At 32.8% G+C, this 25,967-nt stretch overlaps 3 protein-coding genes across 8 annotated transcripts; 1 reads left to right on the top strand and 2 right to left on the bottom strand.

The window, feature by feature from the left end:
* Positions 1-8,393: 8,393 nt before the first annotated feature.
* Positions 8,394-11,320, bottom strand: LOC114379370 (superoxide dismutase [Cu-Zn], chloroplastic-like). Its single transcript, XM_028338013.1, has 8 exons — positions 11,036-11,320; positions 10,685-10,746; positions 10,562-10,601; positions 10,362-10,457; positions 10,246-10,277; positions 9,775-9,850; positions 9,452-9,505; positions 8,394-8,627 (listed from the first exon to the last, which is right to left on the bottom strand). Exons 1-8 carry the CDS (start codon positions 11,199-11,201, stop codon positions 8,602-8,604), a joined length of 552 nt encoding a protein of 183 aa, XP_028193814.1. The 5' UTR covers positions 11,202-11,320; the 3' UTR covers positions 8,394-8,601.
* A 1,184-nt stretch (positions 11,321-12,504) lies between these two features.
* Positions 12,505-19,608, top strand: LOC114379368. 6 transcript variants are annotated; one of them, XM_028338008.1, is made up of 7 exons: positions 12,505-13,152; positions 13,481-16,351; positions 17,090-17,143; positions 17,397-17,727; positions 18,362-18,454; positions 18,617-18,729; positions 19,048-19,608. In XM_028338008.1, the coding sequence occupies exons 1-4, from the start codon at positions 12,697-12,699 to the stop codon at positions 17,652-17,654; spliced, it is 3,639 nt and encodes a 1,212-aa protein (XP_028193809.1). In that variant the 5' UTR covers positions 12,505-12,696; the 3' UTR covers positions 17,655-17,727; positions 18,362-18,454; positions 18,617-18,729; positions 19,048-19,608. The 6 variants fall into 6 exon arrangements, with proteins under 6 accessions (XP_028193809.1, XP_028193808.1, XP_028193807.1 ...); XM_028338007.1 differs by lacking the exon at positions 18,617-18,729 and adding an exon at positions 18,544-18,616; XM_028338006.1 differs by having other exon boundaries at positions 18,544-18,729.
* Positions 19,609-20,791: 1,183 nt separating this feature from the next.
* LOC114379393 (transcription factor FER-LIKE IRON DEFICIENCY-INDUCED TRANSCRIPTION FACTOR-like) lies at positions 20,792-22,623 on the bottom strand. Its single transcript, XM_028338035.1, has 4 exons — positions 21,934-22,623; positions 21,540-21,740; positions 21,251-21,424; positions 20,792-21,144 (listed from the first exon to the last, which is right to left on the bottom strand). The coding sequence occupies exons 1-4, from the start codon at positions 22,420-22,422 to the stop codon at positions 21,040-21,042; spliced, it is 969 nt and encodes a 322-aa protein (XP_028193836.1). The 5' UTR covers positions 22,423-22,623; the 3' UTR covers positions 20,792-21,039.
* Between the last annotated feature and the right edge of the window lie 3,344 nt (positions 22,624-25,967).

The raw sequence follows: 25,967 nt of genomic DNA, 5'->3' as shown, positions 1-25,967 counted from the left end.
TAAAAAAACACATAAAATTAACCATGCATCAAAAGTTACAAACAAAGTATATCAATATATCATGCACCAAGAGTAGTTATAAATATTTATAAATAAAATATACCATAAATGTGTTCAACATGTTCCAATATTTCTCACCAAATAACTTATAAACAAAAATTTACAAATCGATAATAGTAGAGTACTAATGTACTTTAATTACAAACAAAGCTAAAATAAAACAAAGTTAGAAGTTACATCTGGAAATTTGAGTTCTAGGAAGCAAATTCTGTAATTGTGAAAAATTCTTCCATCCATTTTCAATTTTTGCAGTCTTTCTATGATGATTATAAACTATCCTACACTCCTTAGTCTTCCAAATTTAGATGGGTGAATCATGCAACTTTCATAAATGAGTACAAGGTACTCGACACATCTAGAAATCAACATGAAATTCATATTAGATATGTATATGATTTTAAAATTTGACATACAAAGGAGTGCTTAATTACTCAACAAACTGTTGCAAGTCACTTTTTACTTAGTTAGCAAGACTTTAAAAGTGATCGAGTTAGGAACTTGGTGGTATAAGGAGTGTCATTTAGGGTAAGCTTTTGGTTTAGAAGTGCTTTTGAAGATGGTGATGAGGAAAACACTTTATCCATGGTGAGTCAAGGTGACCTAATGATTTCCAGTGAGCCCATAGAACTCTCTAGTTCATCCTTCCATCTTATAACAAATGACCCACTGACTTCACTATAAGACTACATTTAACTAGCAAAGTAATGTAAGCAAATGTATTATATCAAGTCATGTTTATTTTAGAATAATTTTGAAATTTCTAACTTGATCAATAACATGAATAATGTTCAACATTTCCTCTGTTTTTTGGTTAATCTTGATCATTGTGTTAGTCATTTCCTTCCAGTTTTGTTGATGTTCATCCATCGTTTCTAAATTCCATTTATAATATAAACATAACATTAAGTAGATTTTGTCAAACCATCTAAATCCACTAACTGATCCATGCACAAACTGACTATGCACCATGCTTATCTAGGAGCTTATTCCATGCAACTAATATAATGAGGAGGAACCAGAACCATGCAAATCAGAACCTAAGTTAATCTACAATCAAAACAAAACCTAAGTTAATCTGCAACCAAAACAGAACCTAACCTAAGTAAAATTTAACTGTAAAAAAATGCTTACATTGTCCAAAACAACCAAAACCATGAACAACCAACATAATGTTGAAAACACTATCGAATCCAACCAAAACGTTGTTGAAAACAACCAAAATAACCAGAATCATGAACAACCAACACAATGTCGAAAACACTTTCGAATCCAACCAAAACACTATTGAAAACAACCCAAACAACCAAGATAGTTAGAACCATGAACAACCATTGTCGAAAAACGTTTTGAGAGAAAAACATGCCGTGAGAACGAGAGTGACAGTGACACCTACACCGTGAGAGAGAGTGAAACTGTGAGTGAGAGTTAGAGTGAATGGTGATTTCAGTGCCACGAGAGTAAAAGTGAGAGTGACACCGTGAGCGAGACACTGTCGTTGTTTCAGTGCCACAAGAGTGAGAGTGAGATTGACAAAGGAGGGTTCATGAGGGAGATGAGTCGTGAGGGAAGCAAAATGTGAGGGATAGATGAGCGAACTGTCAGAAGCGCGAAAAAAATTATAAACAGGACAACACAATGTCATTTTTTCCCCCTTCAAAAACCGATGTTAACCAACTCACGTTAACATCGGTTTCTGGGAAATAGATGTTAACAAACTCACGTTAACATCAATTTTTTGTAGAACTGATGTTGGCAAAATCACATTATTTACGATTATGCTACTGCATTTTGGTTTACATTAGTTTTCTATAAAATCAATGTTATTCTAATGATGTGAAAAGTAAATTTTGTAGTAGTGTTAGATAAGAAAAGATGAAAGCAAAATTTTATTTTTAATTAAATCTAAAATATTATATATCACGTATTGCTTGTTTGAGTGTATCCAAGTTCATATCTCTTAAATAAGATCTCAATTTAAGTTTTATAGATTAAAAAAATCATGATTAAAAAGAATCTCACTGAATATCATAATAATCCAAAAAAATAATTTGTTTGAATATTAAATATGAAACTTATTAAGATTGATCTAATAGCTAGAGGTTTAGACATTTTATATAAAATCTTAGATTCAAAAACATTATTGTTACTATTATGTATATGCAAAAACTTTAATTTTTATTGTTCATTTTAACTATGTTGCACATGTTTCTTTGTGTCTCCCTCTCTCTCTCTCCTTTCTTCCTCCTCTATTTTTTTTGTCTTTCCTTCCCTCTCTCTTGTTCTTTCTCTCTCTAGGTTTCACTCTTCTCATTCTCCCTTTCCCTTTCTTTCCTACTCCTCTCTCTCTCCCCCATTTTCTTACCAACATCTCTCTCTCCCTTCTCCCTCTTTTTTGCATATATTTTTCTTTTTAGTTTTTTTATTAGTTTGAAAGTTTGTTTGATTGTTCAATAAACAAGTTTATTTAGCTATTAAAGAGTTTTTAGTAGCTTATAACGTTTTTTGAAACATTAATTGAAGTAACATTTTTTAAAACTCTAACTTCTAGCTTTTTATATTTTGTTATCTTTTTATTCTTAAAATATTTATTCAATTTTCTTATTACTTTTATTAAATATGTCATTTTATATTTTTCAGCTACTTCAATAGTTAATTTTATTGAACGCTTATGATTTTAAACTAATTTAAAAATTTTTAACTATTTTTTCAACCTTCAACTAATTTTTCAACTAATTTTACTGAATATAGCCTTTATCTTTCTTCTCCACTCTCTCCCTCCTCTCTTTTACACCTCTTTCTATCCTTATCTATTAACAAATATAATTTTTAGTAATAAGATACAAAGTTATAATTATATTAATAATAAAATATTAATATTTTTTATAGATGAAACAATGTTTCCGTGGTTAAATATTATGTTAAAATTATATAGTGGCCCTTAGTATGCAATTGCTTTAAATTTTCAAAGAAATTTTTATCACTTATAGTAATTTTACTCACCCTAGAGGTTGGAACAAGATTGGCTCTTATGGAGGATCCTTTGGTTTCTATATATAAAAAAATTATGTTAAAGTTAGAATATCAAGACCTTAATATTCAATTTTGTAGTTATCGATTATTATTTATGAAAAATGATATATGTAGTTAAATTATTTTCTTTTTGCAAAATTTCTCATTTCAAAATATTTTTTTTAAGAATTAGTTAATGTTTATGGTTAGTAAAATTTTATACTAAAATTTCAATTTAAAAACAAATACAGTAAAAGTCTTTTTCACACATATGATATATATATATTGAATCATTTTATCCAAATAAAGAATTTAAAATCTAAAAAAACTAAATTACTTTATTTAAATGAAATATTTAAAATTGAAAAATTATTTTTCATACATTTTAAATTTCCTAAAATTTTAAAATTCTCCATTGAAACACAATCTAGCTTGCAATAAAGGAAAAAATAAAAATTAAAATTGTCACTTCTTAGGCATTACAACTAGTACTGGTGCAAGTGAAATTAGTTTGGCATTGCTTGTCTCAAGAGCCATGAGAAATGGTGCAAAGAAAACCAGTAAACCTAATACTCACTCCAGTTCATGACGGTAAAGACAAGGTAGTTTGTTGCAACTAAGCATGAGACACCTTGCATTTACATTATAACAAACAAAGACTCTCTGCACTCATCCCTTTATTTTATTCAATGTTTCGGTTGGTAGTGAAGCAACCTGCTTTGACAACATGATCTTAATTTAATAGATTCTATATAAGCATATCTGTAAAATATGTTCTATACTAATCATTTGCCTAAATAATTATAAAAACAGATAAAGAGTTAAAATATAATTTCTTTACTAATATGAAAGGGATTTCTAAGATTTGATATCCATTTTTAAATGACTAAAAAATTATAAGTCAAAGATTTACAAAAATACTAGTAACGGAAGGAAATTTTATAAAATTATATATATATATATATATATATATATATATAACCGAACTCTAGAAAAGCAGCGGTTTCGATCAAGTTGATTTTTCAGTGTGCTTCAACTATCGTCATTTTCATTGGGCTTCTTTACTAACAAATAATCACTTTCGTATTTTGCTTTAATATTAAGAGTAAACAGTACACTTATAATATACAAAAATTAAACTCATTTAATATATTTTCCAAAATTCATAAAATAAGTCTTTTCTTCCTCTTATCCCTTGTCATATTTTCACACACCCACACAGAAGTCACTTGGGGTACTAACTATTTTAGTATTTTTAGAGAAAATACTAAATTCTAGTTTCATATTTTTGAGAATGAATGAAAACTAATATAAATGAGTGGTCGATTTAAAAATAAAATTATAAGTAAGTTATTATAAAAAAACATTAATATTACCGGACCACGTACTAAATAGTTGTTTGTAACTAGGTAAAACCTAGCTATTTGTTTGGAAATAAAATTTCTGGTCTCATAATTGACTGTACATATATAATTATTTGAGAAATGCACATACATAAAATTTGACAAATAAAAAATTGCAGATAATTTAATAAGAAAAAAATATATTTTTAGTCTTTATATTTTATAAAATTTTAATTTTAATCCTTGGTATTTTACCATTGAACATTGTACTCATGCAACTTTTAAAAATTAATGATTTTAATCCTCTAAGACAGACAATATACTATTTATTATGTGACATTTTTTAAATATTTAGGAATTTAAATATTTGACAGCATTCGAAATAGAAGAATTAAAAATATATTTTTCTCATCTAATATCTATACACACCTTACATCATTTATATGTTTTTTTTGAAAGTCTTTCTAAGATTATTCCATTAAGTTATGAGCATCTATTGCAATTAAATTAAGATTAGCGTTGTTATCCTTTCTCAATCTAAAAGTGTTCATGATACTTCTTCATGTCCTCTTCACACGCAGCAAAAAAAGACAGTCTCACACATCCTCCTGAGGCAGTTAGGCGCTCAATAATAATAAGTGAAAACTGGAATCAAAGAAAAAGGTTTCAATCTACATATCTACTACTCATTATTGAATGGTGGAGGTTATGAGATCAATGAACTCAATTGAATGAAAGTTGCACAATTGGAAAGTGGAGACAAGAGGGTCACGGTTCAGCAAATTCAACCCTTTCTTTGAACGAAAATGACTCCGTGCCGACTCAACCTTATGTTAGGTTTACTGCTTCCAGAGAACACAACTATTTCACTACTCCCTTAGCTGCTATATACTTTAATTTCTCACGCCTACCTCGTGAGCAAACTTTTCCATCAAAATTTCACCACATCTTCTAACTGCAAGTGCAAACCAATACCCATACTTAATTTCACAATGACACAAACATAACGCAAAAAGAGAAAGAAAGAAACTGCCATACCAACTGCCCTAGGCTCCTCTACTTAATTTCCAAAGCCATACGTACATCCATTCAGTCTGAATAAATTTCACCACACGTATTAATAGAAGAGGAATTTAAAGTAATTTAAGAAAATAAAATTAATCAATTTTTTTTGTGTAACTTTTCCTTCAACAATACTACATTGATATCGAGTGCATATAACTAGTGTGAATATGTTTTGGTTTAGTCAATAATTTTGAATTCTAAATATGTAAGTGCATTAAATATTTAAAGGAAGAATTTTCACTATTACAAAAAAGACAAATGACAATTGTGAAAAACAACATATAAAGACAGTTTTGCATCGTCTTTGAAGCTAACGTCGTTAAAAGTTAAGACTTTCAACGACGGTTCTATAAAATCTGTCTTAGAAAAATGTTATCTTCTAAGACGGTGCTTAGTTAAGTACCGTTTTAGAAAGATAACTTTCTAAGACGGTCGTTAGCTAACGATCGTCTTAAAATGTTATTTTGAAAAAAAATAATTAATTTAAAATAATAAAAACATTATTATGAAATGATAAAAACAACATTATTATGAAATGACAAAAACAACATTAAAATAATAAAAACAATTTTGTTAGTTAGCTCAAGTTCTATCTATAAATATATAAATGTACTGTCAAAGTCAAAGCCTAATAATATCATTCATTCTCTATTAAATTACTTTTCTATTTCATCACCTAAAACAAAGTAAAAAAAGTAAAAATCCAAAAGTAATGACTGATCAATACCCAACAATCAAAAAACAATCTTCATTGGTTAGCTTCCTAACCAACTGATACATGTTTTCTCGTTGAAAGTAATAACAAGTCAAAAATAATAAGAATTCTATTATTTGTTGTTTATTGTGATCATATGACTTAGGACTCATACAGGATTGTCTCCATACATGATTGTTGTGGTTGTGTATAATAAATAAACAAACTTACAAAAAGCCTTTTATAATAAATTAAGAATCAAATAATTATGTCAATTGAAAAATTCCCGAAAACCAAAAGGCTAATCCTATCTAAGCTTAGCACCCTTAATTTGTTGCTCTAGCTATCATAATCATACATATGAATAAGCTTGGTGCATTTGAGGTTAGGTTGCCTCACATGAATTTGTTCTTTTGAAACACAATATAGTGAGTTACATTTGTCAAAGCAAAATTATACGAGTACAAAAGCTAGAGTTACCGCTAGGTGTATTTACCGGTGGATACCTAATTGTAGGTTGCTTCTGATCTGTGCCCAACTGCTAACTACAAGAAGTTGTTACTGGTGATAGTAGTCGTCACTCATAATTAATAATGAAGAAAGGAGTTAGCTGAACCTTTCAAAGCAACAATATTTAATTATGCTAACAGAAGCATTCTTAAGCCACAAAATCGGTAGTTCTTCAGTATAAGTATAATAGTAATAGTAATAAATAATAATATAGAAAGAATACATTCCACGTGTAGAGTCCATTATGTATAGAGAAAAGTTAGGTGGGGGCTAAAAGTGGTACTTTCCTTGTGAATACATTTGGATTTTTGTCCTCTTTTTTTTTTTATTTCAGTTTCTTGTTTATTTTTCTCTTCACATATATCTCTTTTACTTACATTATCATGCAATCTAGCTGGACTCTAGACGTGGAACACATGATGTATCAAATCAAAATTAAGTTTGGATATACATATTAACTAAACATGATAGCTATATACTGGTAAATAGCCAAAAAAAAATAAAAAAATTGGAGGGAGAACTTTGTTGCCTGTGATGGACCTACCCAGTTCCCGTGAAAGTATAATAGTTTGTAAAAAAAAAATCAATATGATAGAGATCCATTTGATGCTTTTTCAAGTCTTGGGCATGTTATTTCTTTTACCTTCTATTTTTTTTTTCTGGTTTGTATAGAATCTATTTGATAAAGGCCGTGATTGCCTTGTTCTGATTCGGGTAATCAAATTGCATGCAAGACTATAGTTGATGATACTTTCGTGCTCATAATCAACGTTCCCCGGCAGTGGAAGGGCTCCTCTATAAGTATATCAAAGAAGAACTAAACACGCATGGCTTAGGCTCTACATCAATCAATCATTACGTTATAGGGCCCAACAGGAGTAACCACAATAGGAGGCATGGCCACACCATGATTAGAGAAGCTTCTGTACATCTATTTTGGTATTGTACTTGCTATATTCACTCCTCTTCTTTCCTTATCCACTCCCCTTTTCTAAGTAAATAGGGGAGTGTATTTTTTTGAAAAACAAATTAGAAAGGAGAGTGGATAAACAAAGAAAGAAAGTTGATATAGCAATTGCCTTTTGGTATTAGAGTCGGAGTGTGCCCATAGGATTATTTTTTTATGGGCTTAACTACAAGTTTATTTTGGCAGAGGCCTGTTTGCATCTTGCAAGAAGGCCCACTAGACTAAAACTGAGATGAGATCTATAATTGTTATTCCACACTCAAAGGAATCATTTATCTCTACCCACCCAAACTCCAATCTGTTTAAGCCAAAACTCTCACACTCCATCCAGAACAAAAGAAATTTTGACAAGTAACTGGTATAATGAAAATAAGAGCATGTCCAATGGTGTAATAATAGTAAAATTTCTTATCTCATTTTTCGGTTGGCCATACAATATCACATTGGGTTTAAGATTTTAAAATAAAAAAAAGAAAATCTCTCCAACAGTGCAATCCTTAAGAACTATTGAAAGCCATTTTTTGTATAAGCAACTATTCTTATGTAAAAACTATCACATCAATTGCTCTAAAAATAAAACTATGTATGAACTAGTTCTTGAGTTTAAGAACCCCATAAAAAACTTTTATAGGAGATGCTCTGAGTATGAATCTGTCACACAAGCCAAACTTTACAAAAGCCATTTTCTATATACAAGCAATAGAGTGTCATTCAGTAAACATCAGTATGCATGCAACACTGCAAAAACAACATTCAACAGTAGGTTTATTCACCAGAAATTCGTTAGAAATATAATTTTATTGAGACGAATCTCTGGTACTAATGTACTACATGTCTTCACGATTCCATTTTACATTCATCTTAGAAGGATCGTGCTTCAGAGCTTACATGGGTAAATTGATGAAAACAAGAAAAAGATAAAACACAACTGCTACAAAAACATTTAGTTTCATTTACACTGGACTCAAACCAACCACACCTGAAAAACAAGAAAGCGCAACAGAGATGTTACTAAAATGGAGAAACTTTAAGTTTATGATACAGAAATTTAGAACATTCTGACAATTGCAGTCATAAAATAAGCAGCACTTTTTTTTTTCTTCTTCTGAATTAGACTATGAAATGATATTGTCCATGTCTTGGATCAATGATAAGTGCTGGCAAAGCTTTTCCACGCCAAATATTAGGTTTGAGAACTCATTGCAAATTTTAATTGAGATTTTATAGTTTAATTTATAAGTCAATTTTTTTTATATCCAAGGAGCAAGAAAAAGAGATCTGCGATACATTTATCTTGCTTTTGTTGAACATTCCCATGTCTGTATCATTACTGCAAGTCTCTAATATCATAGATAGATAGATAGATTTTCAATCAAGACCTCCGACCACCATCTCTCTATATCCAATATGAGCATGTCTCTGATCAACTAACACTTTGCAAAGTATATATCATGCCAATAAAGCATGTCTCCGATCAAATTAGCTGCCATCATCAGTTATATCAGGACCTTACTTATCTAGCAGAGTCATATGCAAAACTTTTGAAAATTACACATTGCTTTTGAATCATATAAGCACCATGCATGTTTTTACTGGAATCTTTTATGATAAGGTCATTGCACATTTTATCGTGATGGACATTCAATCATAGAAACAAAATTAATCACAAAGTTATTGAAAATTAGTCATCATTGAACACGAAAACAAAAGGTGAATCAAATAACATATATATAATCATATCTGAATAGATGGATTGATGAATTTGGAAAGAACATAATTATTTTAGTTAATTTTTTTCCATACCACATGCCAATCTTCCCCCAGCATTTCCAGTGCTCAAACTAAGTTCTTGCCCACCTACAAAAGTATAAGAAAATGTAAATGAGACTAAAGTAAAAATGCTCCAATAATGACTGAACACGAATGAAACTTAATATACAACTCCGCAATTGCAGTATGAGGTATAAAACAATAGCTGGGAGAAGAAAAGTAAATCTCATATTCATGTCATGGCTTTCCATCTGTGGTAAGCTAAGCATATCATTTGCACATTCATCTACTGTTTAATTGGCTAACATAAAAGTGCTGAAACTCTGTAGACTATTGTAGAGTTAATAGGTGCTAACCCTTTCCAAGGTCATCCTCAAGCTCATGAACTACTAAGGCTCTTCCAACTACTGAATTGGGTCCAATGAGTGGTATCTGCACATTTTAGGCATAAACACCTCATTTAGCTTACAAATACAATAGAGCAAATTACATCGACACTCCTTGTGATTTATTGAAATTCATATGATATCCATTGTATTTTAGCTTTATAGTAACCACTTACAAGGGTACACGATGTAACGTGTTTCTTGGGTATCTAAAAGTGTCAGTCTAATGTAATTCAAACAAATTAAGAGGAATTAGCGTTTAGTTAAAAAGACAGAGTATCATGTGAATTTCAAAGAAATTACAGGAGTGTCACTGTAATTTGCTCAATACAATAAAATTTCAATTTTTAAAAAATAAAATTGCAGACAGAAGGAGCAAGGGTTGTATAGCAGAACATAATAAAAGACAATGAATGAATCATATGAAATCTTAAGGAGCACCTGATTGTCCACAGTTGTTGCTTCTGCAACTCCTGTACTTAAAAAATGGTAAAATGAGGGCATGGATCTTAGGTTTAAAAAACATTCCAAAGAAAGAAGAGGGAAAGAAGCATTACCATCGGCATTAGCAACTATGTTTCCCAGGTCACCCGCATGGCGAATTTTATCCTCCGGAGCACCATGTTTGAGTTTATTAGGATTGAAATGTGGCCCTAAATATGTCATTCAATATCAAGAAGCAAATGCTCTTACAACTTCATCAACCATAGTACCAAAACTAACCAAAGATAAATAAATAAAAACTAAGTGGCCTTACCAGTTGATATGCACCCATTTGTTATATCACCAAACTCATGCTGCAAGAAAGAGAACAAAAATAGCACAAGTTAGAAAATGATTTCGAAAACGGGATGACATAGAAAGAGGCCTCAAAACTCACGAGATGAAAACCATGAGGCCCAGGAGTAAGACCAGAAACACGAACAGTAACAGTTGTTGGGCCTGCAAACACAGCTAGCACAGAGAGCTAGTTATTAGTTAACATAACATATTGGTGAGTAGAGAAGGTAACAAATTAAGGAAGTATTATTGGTCTAGTGGGTTTGAATCTTTCGCTAACAAAAACTAACTATCGATAAAAAAAAAGTATTAGTGGTCTAGTGCTGAAGGAAGAAGAGAAGAAAATGAGAGGGGTAGCAAGTTCGAATTCACCCGCTAATAAAAACTAACAACTAACATTGCCGATAAATAAAAAAGAAGTATTATTAGTGTGGTAAGGTTGAAAAGGAACCGTTGTCTTGTTGTTGGGTTAGAGTGACAAGGCCATGGACGGAGGAATTGCCCTTGAGGATTGCAACGGCTTTCTTGGTAGTGGCGGGAAGGGCAATGGATTGAGGAGCTGGGAAGGAAGAAAAGAGAATAGTGTGGGCGGCCATGGCTGCAATTGCTGCTTGCATTGTTAAGAGTGATAGTTAATGGAATGAAGGGGTCAACTCAACTCTGATTCTGATGATACTGCAATGCAACCCCCACACCACACCCTCTCACTGCTAGCTATAGTATCTGCTCTCCAAATGATGAAGTTAGTTGGATATTTTTTTGTCACGTGAATGTGGTTTTTTTTTTTTTTTTTGAAGTTTTTTATTATTAAATATTTTTTTTCAAGAGAATATATTACTAATATTTCTCTTTCATTGATATTTATGGATAATAAGCAAACAAAAAAAATGCCTTAGGTGTTGGTCTCAAATATTAATAGATATTAACTAATTTTATTTTATTTAATGAATTCATTTCTAAAATATTGATTCATGCTTTCTAAGATCAGAAATCACAAATATTTTTAAATTTATTAGGTCAAAAATTAATTTCCCCTTTTATACACAAAAGAATCAAATAGAGTTATCTCATTAAATAAATCAACCCCTACATGTAAATACAACATGTATCATTATGTCAATTCTTTGAGTTTCTCTCTTTTATTCTTAATATTAATTTTCAATGAATAATAATTTGAGAAAAATATATTCGAAACTAACTTGTGCTCTTTTAAATGAGAATGATACAATCAAATGTTAACTAACTTTCTTAATAAACCTAAACTAGTTTATTTTTGCTTACATTCAAAACTTAAGAAATAGTTGATTGCTTATCAAATAAGAATAAACGAGATAATAATTTTCAATTAGTCATGATAAATTCTCACATGCCAAATATAGTATTAGGATATTCATAACTTATCTCATCTCAGTAATTCGATTTAGTTTGAAATAACTTTTGAGAAGTTCGAGTTTAAAAAATTAGACGGGACTAATTTTGAAAAAGGATTTGAGTTATATATTCAAATAATTTGAACACGATTCAATGTTTTATATTCTTTTTGAAAAGTGTAATCTTGTAAACAATTATATTAATAATCCTATTTTTTGACTTTAATAATAATAATTAGTCTAACATGATAGTATTATACATGCATAGATATTAATTATGTTGTTATCGATTAAATTTAAAACTAAAATATTTTTATTAGTAATAAATAAGTGAAAATAATAATAAATTTATAAAAAGTAATTAATAATTTTTATAAAAACAATTGAGTGTAATTCTATCACCCAAGTAACTTTTTGTGGGGTATTTATTCACGTAAAATTAGAAATTAAAAAATAACAATTATATGATAAAATTTTGCTTAGATAATAGAGGATATGTATATGACATAAGAGATTATGCAAATGCTTCTTTCACTTATGTGGTGAAATTTTGAGTTGAATCCTTGAGACCGAACTCGAACTGTCGAACTCCAAAGTCCATGTTACAAATAGCGCACTGCAAACCGCGAAGCCAAGCCAACTCCGTAAAAGTAAAACACAATTTAAACAAAAAAAGAAAAAAAATGTGATGAAGCTGAAAATCGAAATCGTGCAGAGCAAAGAAGGCATTGACATTTGAACGATGGAGCCACGAAACCCTTCTCCGTCGCCGTCACCGGTTCGAGTCCTCATTCGCCCTCCGTCGTCTTCGTCTTCGTCTCCGTCCTCCTCCTCCGACCATCCCTCTCCGGCACCGGCGCCGTCGCTCCCTCGCTCCTCCGACGGCGTGGTGGTCGTCGGCTTCATCGCACGGCGGCACGATGATTCCGCGCAGCTCCTCAACCGCGTCATCGACTCCAACGTCTTCGCCTCCGGCAACCTCGACACGCCGCTGCTCGTCGACGATGAGGAGGCGAGGGAGTGGTTCGAGCGGAGGAGAATCAGCTACTTTCACGACCACGACAAGGGGATTTTGTTCCTTCAGTTCTCTTCCACTCGCTGTCCGGTGAATCACGCCGCCGCCGCGCCGTCGGGATTCGATTCCGCCGTCGAAGAGCACGAGTTCGGCGACCTCCAGGGAATGCTTTTCATGTTCTCTGTAAGTCATTTTCTTCACTCTTCTAAACACCTTATATTATTATGCAGAAAGAATATTAAAGTATCAATAACCTAATCTTATCGTCTGAATTACATAGAAGATATGATAATGTTTTTCTTATATTTAGCGAGAAGTTTGCAGAATTAGTGTAGGATTTACCAATTTATATCATGAAAGAGTTAAGACTGTTACCTTCAGTGAATTAGGAACTCCAATTTTAGCTGCTGTAGTTAGTTTTTTTTTTTTTTTAAATTACATTGTGTGTTCTGTGTATGCTGTTAATTTTAAATGCAGGTTTGATGGTGTAATTGACGAGTTAGAAATGCAGGTTTGTCATGTTATCATATATATTCAGGAGGGGTCACATTTTGGTACTGGGATTTTAAGGAATTTTCGTGTGCTGCAAGCAGCCAAGCATGCTATGGCTCCCTTTGTTAGATACCAGACTATGGGGCCTTTACCGTCTAGATCGCATCCTTCACCGTCCTCCCAACCTGTTTCGTCGGTGAACAATTCTTCACCTGGTAGAGGTGGTGGTAACTTGGGTCGCAATATGTCGGCCATATCTCTCATGTCAGGTTTAGGTTCTTATGCTTCTTTGTTTCCAGGACAGTGCATACCTGTTACACTGTTTGTATTCATCGATGATTTCTCCAGTTTGTCGAATTCCAGTGCAAATGGGGAGGAATCTTTGGATGGCTCTTCGCTTAACCAGTCTTCTAGTTTGAGTAGTGCAGCCAAAGAAAACTTGCCTGCTAAAGGTTCTGGTTCGGTAGTTGTGCTGGCACGCCCTGCAAGTCGATCTGAAGGTGGATTTAGGAAGAAACTACAGTTGTCTCTTGAAGCACAAATTCGCTTTCTGGTTAAGAAATGTCGGACATTATCAGGTTCTGAAATAACTCATTCGGGTGTGAGAACTGGGGGTACCTCAACTTCTGCACCTTTGTTTTCACTTGATGCATCAAGGACAGTTGTCTTGTTGGATCGGTCTTCAAATCAAAGAGGTGTGTCTCTTGAGTTTGCCAGTGGACTTATTGATGATGTCTTAAATGGGAAAGCAACTTCAGATTCCCTTTTGCTTGAAAGCCACAGTCAAAGTGCGAGCAAAGAAGATTTAATATCAGTTAAGGAGTTTGTTTACAGGCAATCTGATATTTTGAGAGGGAGAGGGGGGCTAATTAATACCAGCAGTGGCTCAGCTGCAGGTGCTGGTATGGTTGCTGTAGCAGCAGCTGCAGCTGCTGCCTCAGCTGCATCTGGGAAAACATTTACTACTCCTGATCTTCCTAATCTTGAAGTTTGGTCATCTTCTAGTCGTCATATCTTGAGTGGAGTTCTCTGTGCAAAAGGTGGTTGTTTGGATGAATTTGAAATTATCAAAAGAAAACCTCGTCCAAGGAATACTGTTTCATCAACAGTGGAAGGATCTTCAAAGAGTACAAATCCTTTTGATGTTGCAGTATCTTGGTTACAAAGTGGTAGAGGGTTGAACACTAAATTCTCAACTTTGTGGTGCCAAAGAGCCATTCCAGCCGCAAAGGAGATTTATTTGAAAGATTTGCCTGCTTGTTATCCTACTTCACAACATGAAGCCCATTTAGATAAGGCTTTGCATGCATTTCGCTCAATGGTAAAAGGACCAGCAGTGGAACTATTTGCAAAAAAGTTGGAAGAGGAATGCACTTCCATATGGAAATCAGAAAGGCAACTATGTGATGCTGTTAGTTTGACAGGAAAACCATGCATGCACCAAAGGCATGATGTTGAAACCAGTAATTCAGACTTGGGAGCCCCGCCCATGCCACATTCAAGTGGCTATTCTTTCCTTCATGCTTGTGCTTGTGGTCGTTCCCAGCAGTTATGTCCTGATCCCTTTGATTTTGAATCATCTGATGCTAGTTGCTTCTCTGACTGTGATAAGCTACTTCCTGCAGTCAAATTAACAGAAATAGAAGTTGCAGGACCTGTTCAATCTTCTGCTTGGAGTTTGCTTCGTATTGGGGGTTCAAAATACTATGAATCTTCTAAAGGCCTACTTCAAAGTGGATTTTGTGCCACTGAGAAATTTCTTTTGAAATGGACTATATACCTAGAGAAAAAGAAAATACCAAATGGTTCTACAGAGGGTATAGTGAAGCAAGGTTCTGTAATTAGGGCACCGAAGGTTGAATATATTGCAGATGCAAAGAAAACTGATGTTAGACAAGCCCACCATGCTTCGCAGAATGGAGTGGAAGACCAAGGAACATCTTTAGATATATTGAAGGCTGATGATAAAAAGATAAGTTTTGGATCAGGTTTCCCTATTTTCAAAATGAGAAAACCTTTTTCTGAGGTTGTTGCTGGATCAGCGGCTGGTGATTCAGGATTCCCTCCTCTTCAACAAAGGAAATTGCTTGCACCAGGTTCAGAAAAGGGTATGAAACAAAGCAGGTCAAGTAGTCAGACTGTTGAACAGGTTAGTGCAGTCATTGATCATGAAATATCTCAAAAATCTCAACATGTATCATCTACTCAGGGACCTCTTGATGTTAATGCCAATAATATCTGTAGGGATGGTGATCCTTTTTTGAGGATTGGTAGCAATGTAGTACCTCTATTCTTGAATGGTGGTGAAATGAACATATCACATTCTTTAAAGCATGCTATAGTATATGTTGGATTTGAGCATGAATGCCCCTGTGGACACCGTTTTCTGTTGAATGCAGAACATCTCACCGAAGTTGGATCTGCATACTCATTATCTGAAGAATCTCATATATCTTCTATGGAGCCTGCTGGCAGAAATCAGGCATTTCATACTAAAGTAAGCAAGAATGCTTCCTGGAACCAAGTTCATCGAAGCTCAAATGAAATTCTTTCTGCAATCTCAAATAAGGAAAGAGATGTGAACAAATCTAATCAAATGATTCCTAATAGTGATATGAATTCAGATGGTTTAATACGTACTTCCATTCCACTAAAGCAACCTAATTGGACATCAATATATTCAAATGCAAAACCCCTGAATCTTATAAAAGATTTTGGAGGGGACCTTCAAGCTATTAGCATGGATGGTGATGATCTTGCATTCTCCATGCTGAATCAAAACTTGCCTATCTACATGATGTGTCCTCACTGCAAGCATTCTAGGAATAATAAGGATACACCAAAGGTTAAATTTGCCAGTGGGATCTCACAACTTAAAAGGATTTTTCTGGTATGAGTTGCTGCTCTTATAAGCATTAAATTATGTTTCAATTAGTATCATTGATTTTTTTTTTTTCTGTTGATAAAATCCATATTAATATTGAAATATTAACAACTTTGGATTGTTTATCATTTTCTTCTTATAAACCCATGGGGGTTGCACAATTTTCCTTTTGTTGTTTGTCTTTTACACTTTGTCTATGAACTGCACCTTTCACATATTTGCTTTACGTAAAAAATGGGATGTAGTTTTCTAGGGTAATAAACTCATACTTTCATCTCCATTTACTTATTTCATTTTCTTTTTTATTGCTTAAGATAAACTAAAATTTCTTTGGACGTACTTCAATATAAGGAGCCACTGATTGATAGGTTGCCAGTTTCTATAACAAAATTTGTGCTTGTGATCCTGTTAAAGAAAGGCAACATTGGATTTTATGAAATAATATAAAGTTGTGATGTAAACACTGGTTCCTTTTAAAACAAATCTTACAAACCATCCATTACTTTTTAGGGATTTATGTTTTACAGTATGACATCTTCATTATTGAATTAACTGATTACTGATAAGTAGTTTATCATTATTTCTTGTTTGTTGGGCATTTTCCCCAGTAGTTGAAACCATGCATATATATTTAGCTGGTGTATGTATTATATGCCACATGATATTGATGTTTTCTGTTGCGTTTAATCATTTTATTTTAAATTAATATCAGATCAGCAAACTAATCTTTAGATATTACTTTAGGTGACACCTGCATTTCCAGTGATACTAGCAACATGCCCTGTTGTACAATTTGAGGTATGTCTTTCTTCTTCAGGTGTGGAGTTCTTGAAATTTTGAATGTAAATGAATAATACTTCACATACTTAAACTTGTCAAGAAATTGATGCTTTATGATGGGAGGGAACAACCTTCTGTTTTGTGCTATTTGCATGCATATTTACTCTTTTCTCGGCATTGTTGTTTGTACTTTTAAAAATATATTAAGACTGTTGTACTTTCTGTTTATCTGCTCAATTGTGTAATATTTATAGCTATTTTGGCCTTGTAGACGTCATGCTTGCCTCCCTCAGTTCCAGATCGTGAACAAAAATTGCAGTTTAGCCTTGGATGTGAAGTGATCTTGCCACCAGAGAGCTTCCTTACACTTAAATTACCATTTGTGTATGGCGTGCAGCTTGAAGATGGAAACAAGCATCCTCTTAACCCCTTTGAACAGCAGCCTGAAATGACTGCCTGGATTACCAAGGGCACAGTACTTCAGATCTTGTCCAAGGGAAACAATGATGAGGGATATCAAACACAGTAAAAGTATACTAAATCTTTGAGTGGTCTTGCTATAGTGAAAAGGAAAGGATGCCAATAGCTTCTCCAAATATCAGGTGCAGTTCATGCCCCCTCTTCTTTTAACTAACATCATGTTTGAAAATTTAATGGGCAAAAGTATGCACCTTGCAATAGTTATTCATTATAGAAACTAGATCCTTTATGTTAAAGAAAACAATTATATTATGTGCCCTTTCAAGATGACCTTGGCCCTTTCATAAAACGAAATGTTAAATGTGTGTTCAAGATAAAAAGGTATACAATAAGAAGCAATTAGCAAAAGGATTGTAGCAGGCAGGGTCCCATCTAGTTAAAAACTTGTGCAAGAATGTCTAGATGATCAGGCTCCCACATGTTGTATCTACCATGAAGGACTAGCAGAAACCTTTTCAGAAGTGTGTTGTTTCTTTTAGCTTTATTTGTTCTTGGCAGAATATATACAAGTTGTGATTAAACTTTTTAGTCCTTACCCTTAAAAGGATGTGTGAAGTTTTCTGCACTCTTTTTTTTAGCTAAATTACAAGAAAACTTTTGTTTATGAAGATTGTCTATAAATTTTGAAGGTTTAGAACTGATTGATAAATGTCTCAGATCAAAGGCCATTAATGCTGATTAAATTGATCTGCTTAATTATTGTCTTGCATAAAACAATTGTTTGTGACTTTGCTGGGATTGGATATGTGTGTGCAGGACAAGTAACTTAGTGAATGATGGGTATGGTCTGGAATTGAATTACTGAGCTGTAATGGAAACTAGTGGAGTTCATAACTCAGGCATGAACTGGTAACATGGATTTCTGATATCGTGAATTGTTTGTACTTAATCACCAGCCTTTTAATTTGGTGCAATTGTGGGCCTCTTGGTTTTTGCAGATCTGTGGTTGGCTTTCTTTCTTGTGCACAAGTTCGTTTATATCTTGTGGGTAACTGCAAATTCATGGTTCAGGTATGCTGTCTGGATTGATTTGGATGATACTGCCCTTTACAAATGAAAGTATTCTATGGTTGGGAAGAGTCTGAGATATGTGCATCAATAACCAGAGAATTAGGATGTTCCTGGTAATGGTAGTGACTATGTTTTATAGATGCAGTACTTTTTTTTCATACTTATTTTCTCAATGACCCGCTCTTAAAAAGACTTCATTCATTATGATAAGTGTTACATTTTAGCCTTCCTGACAGTAAATTTGTTGTTTGGTCTGCTTGGATCTTTATCTTAATAATTTGATTAGTTAATACGTTCTATCAAATATTGAGCAGTTTGTTGTAATACAACTATAAAATAACATTAATAAGAAAATAACAGGTGCAGTTTGTTATATCATACAAGGTTGGGCGAAATGTTGATTGATGGCTTATTGTTTGCATGTCTCACAGTTAATTGCACAAGCAACTTCTGTATTTAGATTGAAGCCCGTTATAGAAATTCAACTGCTAGAGTTACTACGAAGGCGAAGTTTGCTTGCTGGTGAAGCCCCTCAAAGTTGTAGTTGACGAAAGGGTGGATGGCAGCATGTACATGGAAGATCATGTAAACCAGGACACCGATTGATATCTTTTATGTAGTGATCTTTTTATTCAACGTGAGGTACAAAAGGATAAAAAAGGGGCAAGCGTGGGCTAGCAAGGAAAACCATGCACGTTGGTGTTTCTTGATTTCCCTGGGGGGCATTTCTTGGTGTTGTAAGCTTGCTGATCATCAAGGTGGCAAAAAATCGTTGAACTGAAGCCTGTGGATGGCCTTTGTGAAAGGCTTAAATCGAGTGTTCTTTATAATGTTGAAACTATTGGTTTATGCATTAGAGAGGGGAACAAATGTGTAATTTTTTAAGTAAAACTTTCATTTTTGTTCATTAGATTATCAACATTGGTCGCTTTATTTTATTTCTTGATTTTATAACATCTTTACTTTAGGCCTTTGTTTTATAAAGGCTCAAATATATTTTGCGTTCTTATAAAATTTGTAAACTTTGAATTTTATCCTTGCAACACTTTTTGTCCGTTTTCATTGTCATAAAATTATTTCATTTTTTGTTTTAAAACGAGGTTCAAATATCAAAACCTAGACGTATAACTTTTTTACATCATTTAGGAGTGGATATACGGACTAGTTTGATCTATTTAAGACTCAGTTTGCAAAGCCAGCAGCGTTTTAGATGGATCAGATAAGCTTAGTTTGCAAACTAAATTATTTTTTTAAGGTTTGTATTCGGCCTACAAATGTAGATAAACAAACTAGCTGGTAGGTCCAAATAATAATTTGAAAAATAAATTATGGTAGAAAAAAGATATTTTTAAAAAAGTGAAAAATGTATAAAATTAGAAGAAAAAAATAAATTTATTTTTTAAAATAAAATCTATCACACTAAAATATATTAATATTTTAAACATAACAAATTAACAATAACAACCTAAATTAAAGATGAAAATCTTAACATAATAAATTAATAATACTTACATTGGATTACTCATGTAATCTGCGAGTATGTGGACAAAGCTTGCTAGACCTGTGAGCATAAAGGATCAGACTTAAAAATTCGATATTTTTTAAAAAAGTATGTTTTTTGTAAGGTCCACCAACTTAATGGACCGATCTATAGTTCATATCTATATACCCACTCCAATGATCGTCATGTGCAATTTTTGGGACTAGAATTAGAAAATATCCATAATTTTTTGTGTGAATTATATACATTAATTACTTCAAGATATTTAAAATAAATGATAATAAATAAGACAAATACTAATCAGTGTGCTAAGGGTATATATTAAAAGAATTTAAATTTTTTATTATAAAATTATACAAAATTATGTTATTTATAACTTTTTTACGTTCTCTTATAATTTTTATAATAAATATTTATCTTTTTTAGTTTCTTGACTAACGTTATAATTATACTTGTTAACGAGATCCTAACTTTAATATGATAATACGCATGACCAACAGGTAATTAACTTTTTTATGCTCTGGAAATCAATGATAATACGCACGTCCAATAATCCACAGAAAAGTGACACTTGCTTAAATAAGGACTTGTTTTTTACTGCTGAAATTTTTTTATGATTGTTTTTTCTTGCAAGTTTTGTTGGTTTCACTTGCTTCAGTCACTGTCGAACGAAATTTGTTGCCAGCACGAAATAATTTAAAGGTAAAACTTATTATGAACATGTGTCTTTGTGGGGTTTTGCTAGTCTTTGTAATGTTATTATTTGTTCTGAAAATTGGAGAATTACACAAAACGAAGGTAGCAACGGGGTTGTGGTTATACTAAGTGATATCATACTAGCTCAAGATGTTGGCGTGCATATTATACGTATTTCATGCCTCATCATAATCTCTAAAATGCAACTTCTACGTCATACTCATAGTCAAGCAGGAAAAGATGCCACGAATTCAAAGCCTTGGTTCAGAAGAGCAGCAGTCACCCATAGCTTCAAATTTGGCAGGTTAATTTCTGGTTCAGTTCCTTTTACCTGTTTTCAACAAACAAATTAATGACTAAATCCATAAGCAAAAATCATAATAACTCATTTCAACAATATAGAAAGATTGAATTGGAAAGGAGAGAGGACAGCCTACATTCAATGTAAATGTAAGTAGAAAACTGTCATCAACTGTAGCCAAGTTTGAGTTCTGAACATTAAAACCTGCAAGAGACTCAAGAGCCCTGTACAGTGAAGCAGCCAACCCTTGTACTTTATTGCACATTATTTTTGCATAGTACCCTCTTTCCTCCACTTGAAACATTTCCATCTACAAACCAGCATGCACAAATGTTACAGTAATGCATCGAATGCACATACATACATAGACTAACTGAAAATTAACTTATGGTGTTGACAACAACAACTTCTTTTATCAAACCAACCTGCATGATCTTCTTGCAGATTGGATGACTAATATTACGGGCCACTTGCACATTTTTGGGGTAGTTAATTGATCCTTGATAATTTTCAGACACTAATAAAGATGCTTCAAGTCCTGCAACCTCAGCCTTCAGCTTCCTAGCTCGAGCTTGAAGGTCATGCACATATGATGCTGCGTCTCCAATTATAGAAGCCTTATCCATCTGTCGACACAATTATAAAACCATGTCATTTTTAGATATTGTTATGATAAACTACTTTGCCATAAATACTTATAGAAGAAGAATTGAGCTTACGTAAGAAGTTCGACTCATTTTACCTTATTTTCTTTTTCTGTAAGTGTTCATGGAGAAATTTATCTAAGAAGGACTTAATTAATTGATGGGGGAACCGTACCTTAGTTATGTTGGGAACCAAAGAACGCAATGCATAAAGCTTCTCCTTCATTCGGCCTCTCCTTCTCCTCTCAGAAATGAGAGTCTTGGACATATCAGTTTTTACTTTTGGTTTGCCAACAGCATTGTTAGTTGTCGTTGTCATCGTCCCAGAAGAATGTTCTTCATCAAGTTCTTCTCCTCCTTCCCCCTTGAGCTCCCTATCATAGTAAGAGAAGGAGCTAAATGTGGAGCTTGGATCATAGACATTCACAGCATTATTATTATTGTTCTGATCAAAAGGGTTTGCTGGACATGAAAGTAGCTGCTGCTGATTGTTAGCAAAACAATCATTGATAAGGTCAGAACCGAAGTGATCACAGTTAGCATCTTCATTCTCTCCTCGGAACAAATTGATGAACTGATCAAAATTTGGATCAGCAACGAAGTCGTACAGCTCAAAATCATTCATGTACGTCAGTGTGTCTTGGTGAACATCCATCGTGTTCATAGTTGGAACTTTGGATAGTTAGAAGTCTAATTGTAATATATAGAAGGTTGACATGATTATTAATATATAGTTTTGGTGTGAATGGAATAAGATGAGTTTCCTTTCATGTCACCGGGGTTCATGAAAGGATGTTTGTACGATTCCAAACAGCGACCTACTTATGAATAAACTCACACCAGATAGTTCCGTTGGATGTTTGTATAATTAAGTTGAATTTGGAGGCTGGTGAATTGAAGAAAAAGAAATATTTATAGAAGATTACAAAATTTTTTAGATTTCTCCTCTTATTAAGTGACTCTCACTCATAATTTTATAATTTTTGTTAGCACTTATCTTAAAGAAATTATTACTTTGAATTCTAATTTCTATTTTAAGTATATATGACTTAAAATGAACCTAGTTGCAGCCGATCTCAACTTTTCAACTTTTACACAAATATTGTAATGAAATAAGTATAATGCAAACCAGCTCTAAGAATACTGTGGATGTTCAAGTAAATGTTTTTTATTTTTTTGATCGGCCAGGTTGTTTAAGTAAATGTTATAGATTAATTTTTCTCTAGAAACAATTTTCTTTCTCACTATGATATTATTGTGGAATATCTATAAGTTCTATTGATGATTAATATCTGTCAAAGAATTTAACTGATCATCTTTAATGAAAGTTCTTCTCTCAAATATTTTTTTTTATTTACAAGATTCGAATCCAAAATCTTACTTAAAGAAATCGAAGTTAAATCACTCGAACTAACGACTTGTTGATTTCGGAAGCAATTTTAAATAAGGTTTATCACTTACATGTCATGCTGGATATCATTAATATCACTATAGTTTATGCTGTTAGAAGAGGTTGAATCTGGCAAAGTAATTCATTCCTGCATACGTGATTAATTTTCTATTTAGTTCTGTTGTATAACCGAGTCTCAGCATGACCAGCTTTTCTCGATTTTTATATTAAGTATATTGTTGCTAAGCTCATTATTATTACAAAGGTCGCTTTCTATGATGAGTACTACAACTTCTTGTTCGGGATAAATAAATACCTAAGTGTCTACTGTTGTTGTGTGAACAGAATCAATTGGGAACATAATGACGTCGACCCTCACATATTTTAAATTTTATTTATCAAATAATGGAAACTACTGTGGAAGGAAGTTAGTGATTTCACAATCATAATAGCCCTCAAACTTTGCACTCCATTAATTAATGTGCGGTTCTAGATCCTCAAGACTATATAGTAGTAGCTTACATTAACATGCAATATGTGAACCCTAATTAAAGTTTTACGCCTAGCTAGATACTTGGAAAAGAACTTCATAGGTTTTGTTTATGACTAATATTAATACACACATGTATATGATTAGCTAGTGATCTTACTTTGATTTTTTTAACTATTGACTTGCTTTTACTGAAAGATACTTATCAATGTATATGTACATGAATATGAATTCCAAAACTGTCAAGAAGTGTGTGAGAGTAAATAATTGAACCTGTAGATACATATGTTGCCCTCATTGACCTTAATCAAATGATTGAAGCTCTGGAGTCTCTGACCTTTTCTTTTTTCGGGAGGAGAATCTAACCTGACATCAGAGACCACGATTTTGATTCCTTTGTGTGTGTTTTTTTCTTTGTTCTATTTTATACCAGCTATATAAGCATAATTACAAACAGAAGAAGGAAGAACCACGCAAAACTAATGCAATTTTTAAATTAACTTCACAGTTTTGGAACAATCTTATGGAAGGCACGTAAAGGAGCGTGTGAGACAACAGTTTGAGCTGACGCTTACACGTGCCACTGTCCATTATCTACATTTTATTTCCCACATATCATAGCCAACAATTCTATCCATCTCATCCTACCACGGGTATACCATAAGCTTCATAGCCGCAACACTTATATGATAGAAAATAGGAATTAATTTTATTTCTAGCTTTTGGTTCTAGAAGCAATAAGCAGCAGGCATATTCTACACACACACACAAAAAAAAGAATATGGTAGGGTCATAATAACTTTGTTTATTTTATCATATACTAATTTCATGCGACGTCTCGGATGCTGCATGACCCATTCTATTCTTTTGCATAACTAAACGGAATCAACCCTTGCATTATTTTTCACTCAAATATGAATGATGGAAATTAAAGAATGTTGATTCGTAAAACTGGGGGCGTGTAACTAACATCTCTGATAGATGTGATAGACCAGCCCAGCCAATATAGAATTACAAGCTGGTTGAATTTGATGAGAAGTTCTAAGATTATTTTTTTACAATGGAGTTTGCTGATGCATCACAATGATCCCAGCTAATTATAATCTAAACAAATTCATGCTAGTTTAGGTGGAATTAAAAGATTTTCCAATTTTTTAACGAATTCATTTATAAAAATATTAAAATAAAAAAAGTGTTTTGGGAAGGAAAAAAAATGTTGGGGTCAAGTTAAAAATTTCCAAACCCAAAACTCGACAACCATCATAGATGGAGTTTTTGGCACTTCTGAATCTGATTTCACAAAACAATTCAAATCAACTTCGGATTAAGTCGTTGTGATTTTAGCTAAAAAATATTGCTCCCAAGTCCCAAATGTGTATGTGCATATTGTCGAGTGCGTTTGAGCAGACATTTACAAACTTGATTCATAAAATTTATTTTATGAAAAGTAAGTTTATAGTAAAATGATATATGTGTGGAATCTGTTATTAAGTAAAATTTATTAAAACTTATAAAGTTATAAAACTCATGAAATAAAAAGTAAGACTTACACGATTTTAATTATTAGTTCTGATTAATAATAAAATGTGTTAAAAAATATTAAAAGGGTGTAAATAACATTTTTCATTTAGTCAAATGTCAGTTATTTTTGTTGTTGAAGGCAAAAATCAAAACTGCGGTTGAACTTTTTCAGGTATGACAGTTAGTGTCTGTCGCGGTGATTTTCGGATATCCAGCTATTGATTAGCATTGACTCGCAATTTAAGATCACCACCGATCTTTTATTTTTCCGAAGAAAAGGGAGAAAGCTCGAAAAAACCCTATTTTTGAGAGATCAAAGGTCCGGGGGTTGGTTACGCAAAGGGAAGGTACTAGCACCCTAAACGTCTATAGTACTCTATAGGAACCTCTTGCTTATTTTATCTTTATGCTAAATTAATTATTTGTTTTGAAATAAATGCTCAAGTGTGAAAAGATTAAAGAGATAGGTTCGAGGGAAAGGAAAAGAAATGTTTTTGTTATTTTTATTGATTTGGAAAGACAAAGTCTTTTGCCTACATACCCGAATGGGATCAAAATCATGTAGTTCGGGGTAGAAAGTCAAGTGATTGGTTTTGATTGATTTTAAAGTTCGAAAAAAAAAAAAAAAAAAAAAAAAAGTTTAGGCAAGATAAGAGGCCGAAAAGGCATAGAAGAAATAAAAGAAGTGAGTTCGATTGATTTTAAATTGAAAAAAAAGTTAGATTGATTAAAGGTTGATTAAAGATTTGATTAAGAAAGAAAGGATAAAGATTGACCCTTTTTTTTGAAATTTCGATTATGGAAAGTT

This window comes from Glycine soja, chromosome 12 (assembly GCF_004193775.1).
Source record: "Glycine soja cultivar W05 chromosome 12, ASM419377v2, whole genome shotgun sequence".
Classification (NCBI taxonomy): Eukaryota; Viridiplantae; Streptophyta; class Magnoliopsida; order Fabales; family Fabaceae; genus Glycine; species Glycine soja.
This window is presented reverse-complemented; position numbering and strand designations above follow the sequence as displayed.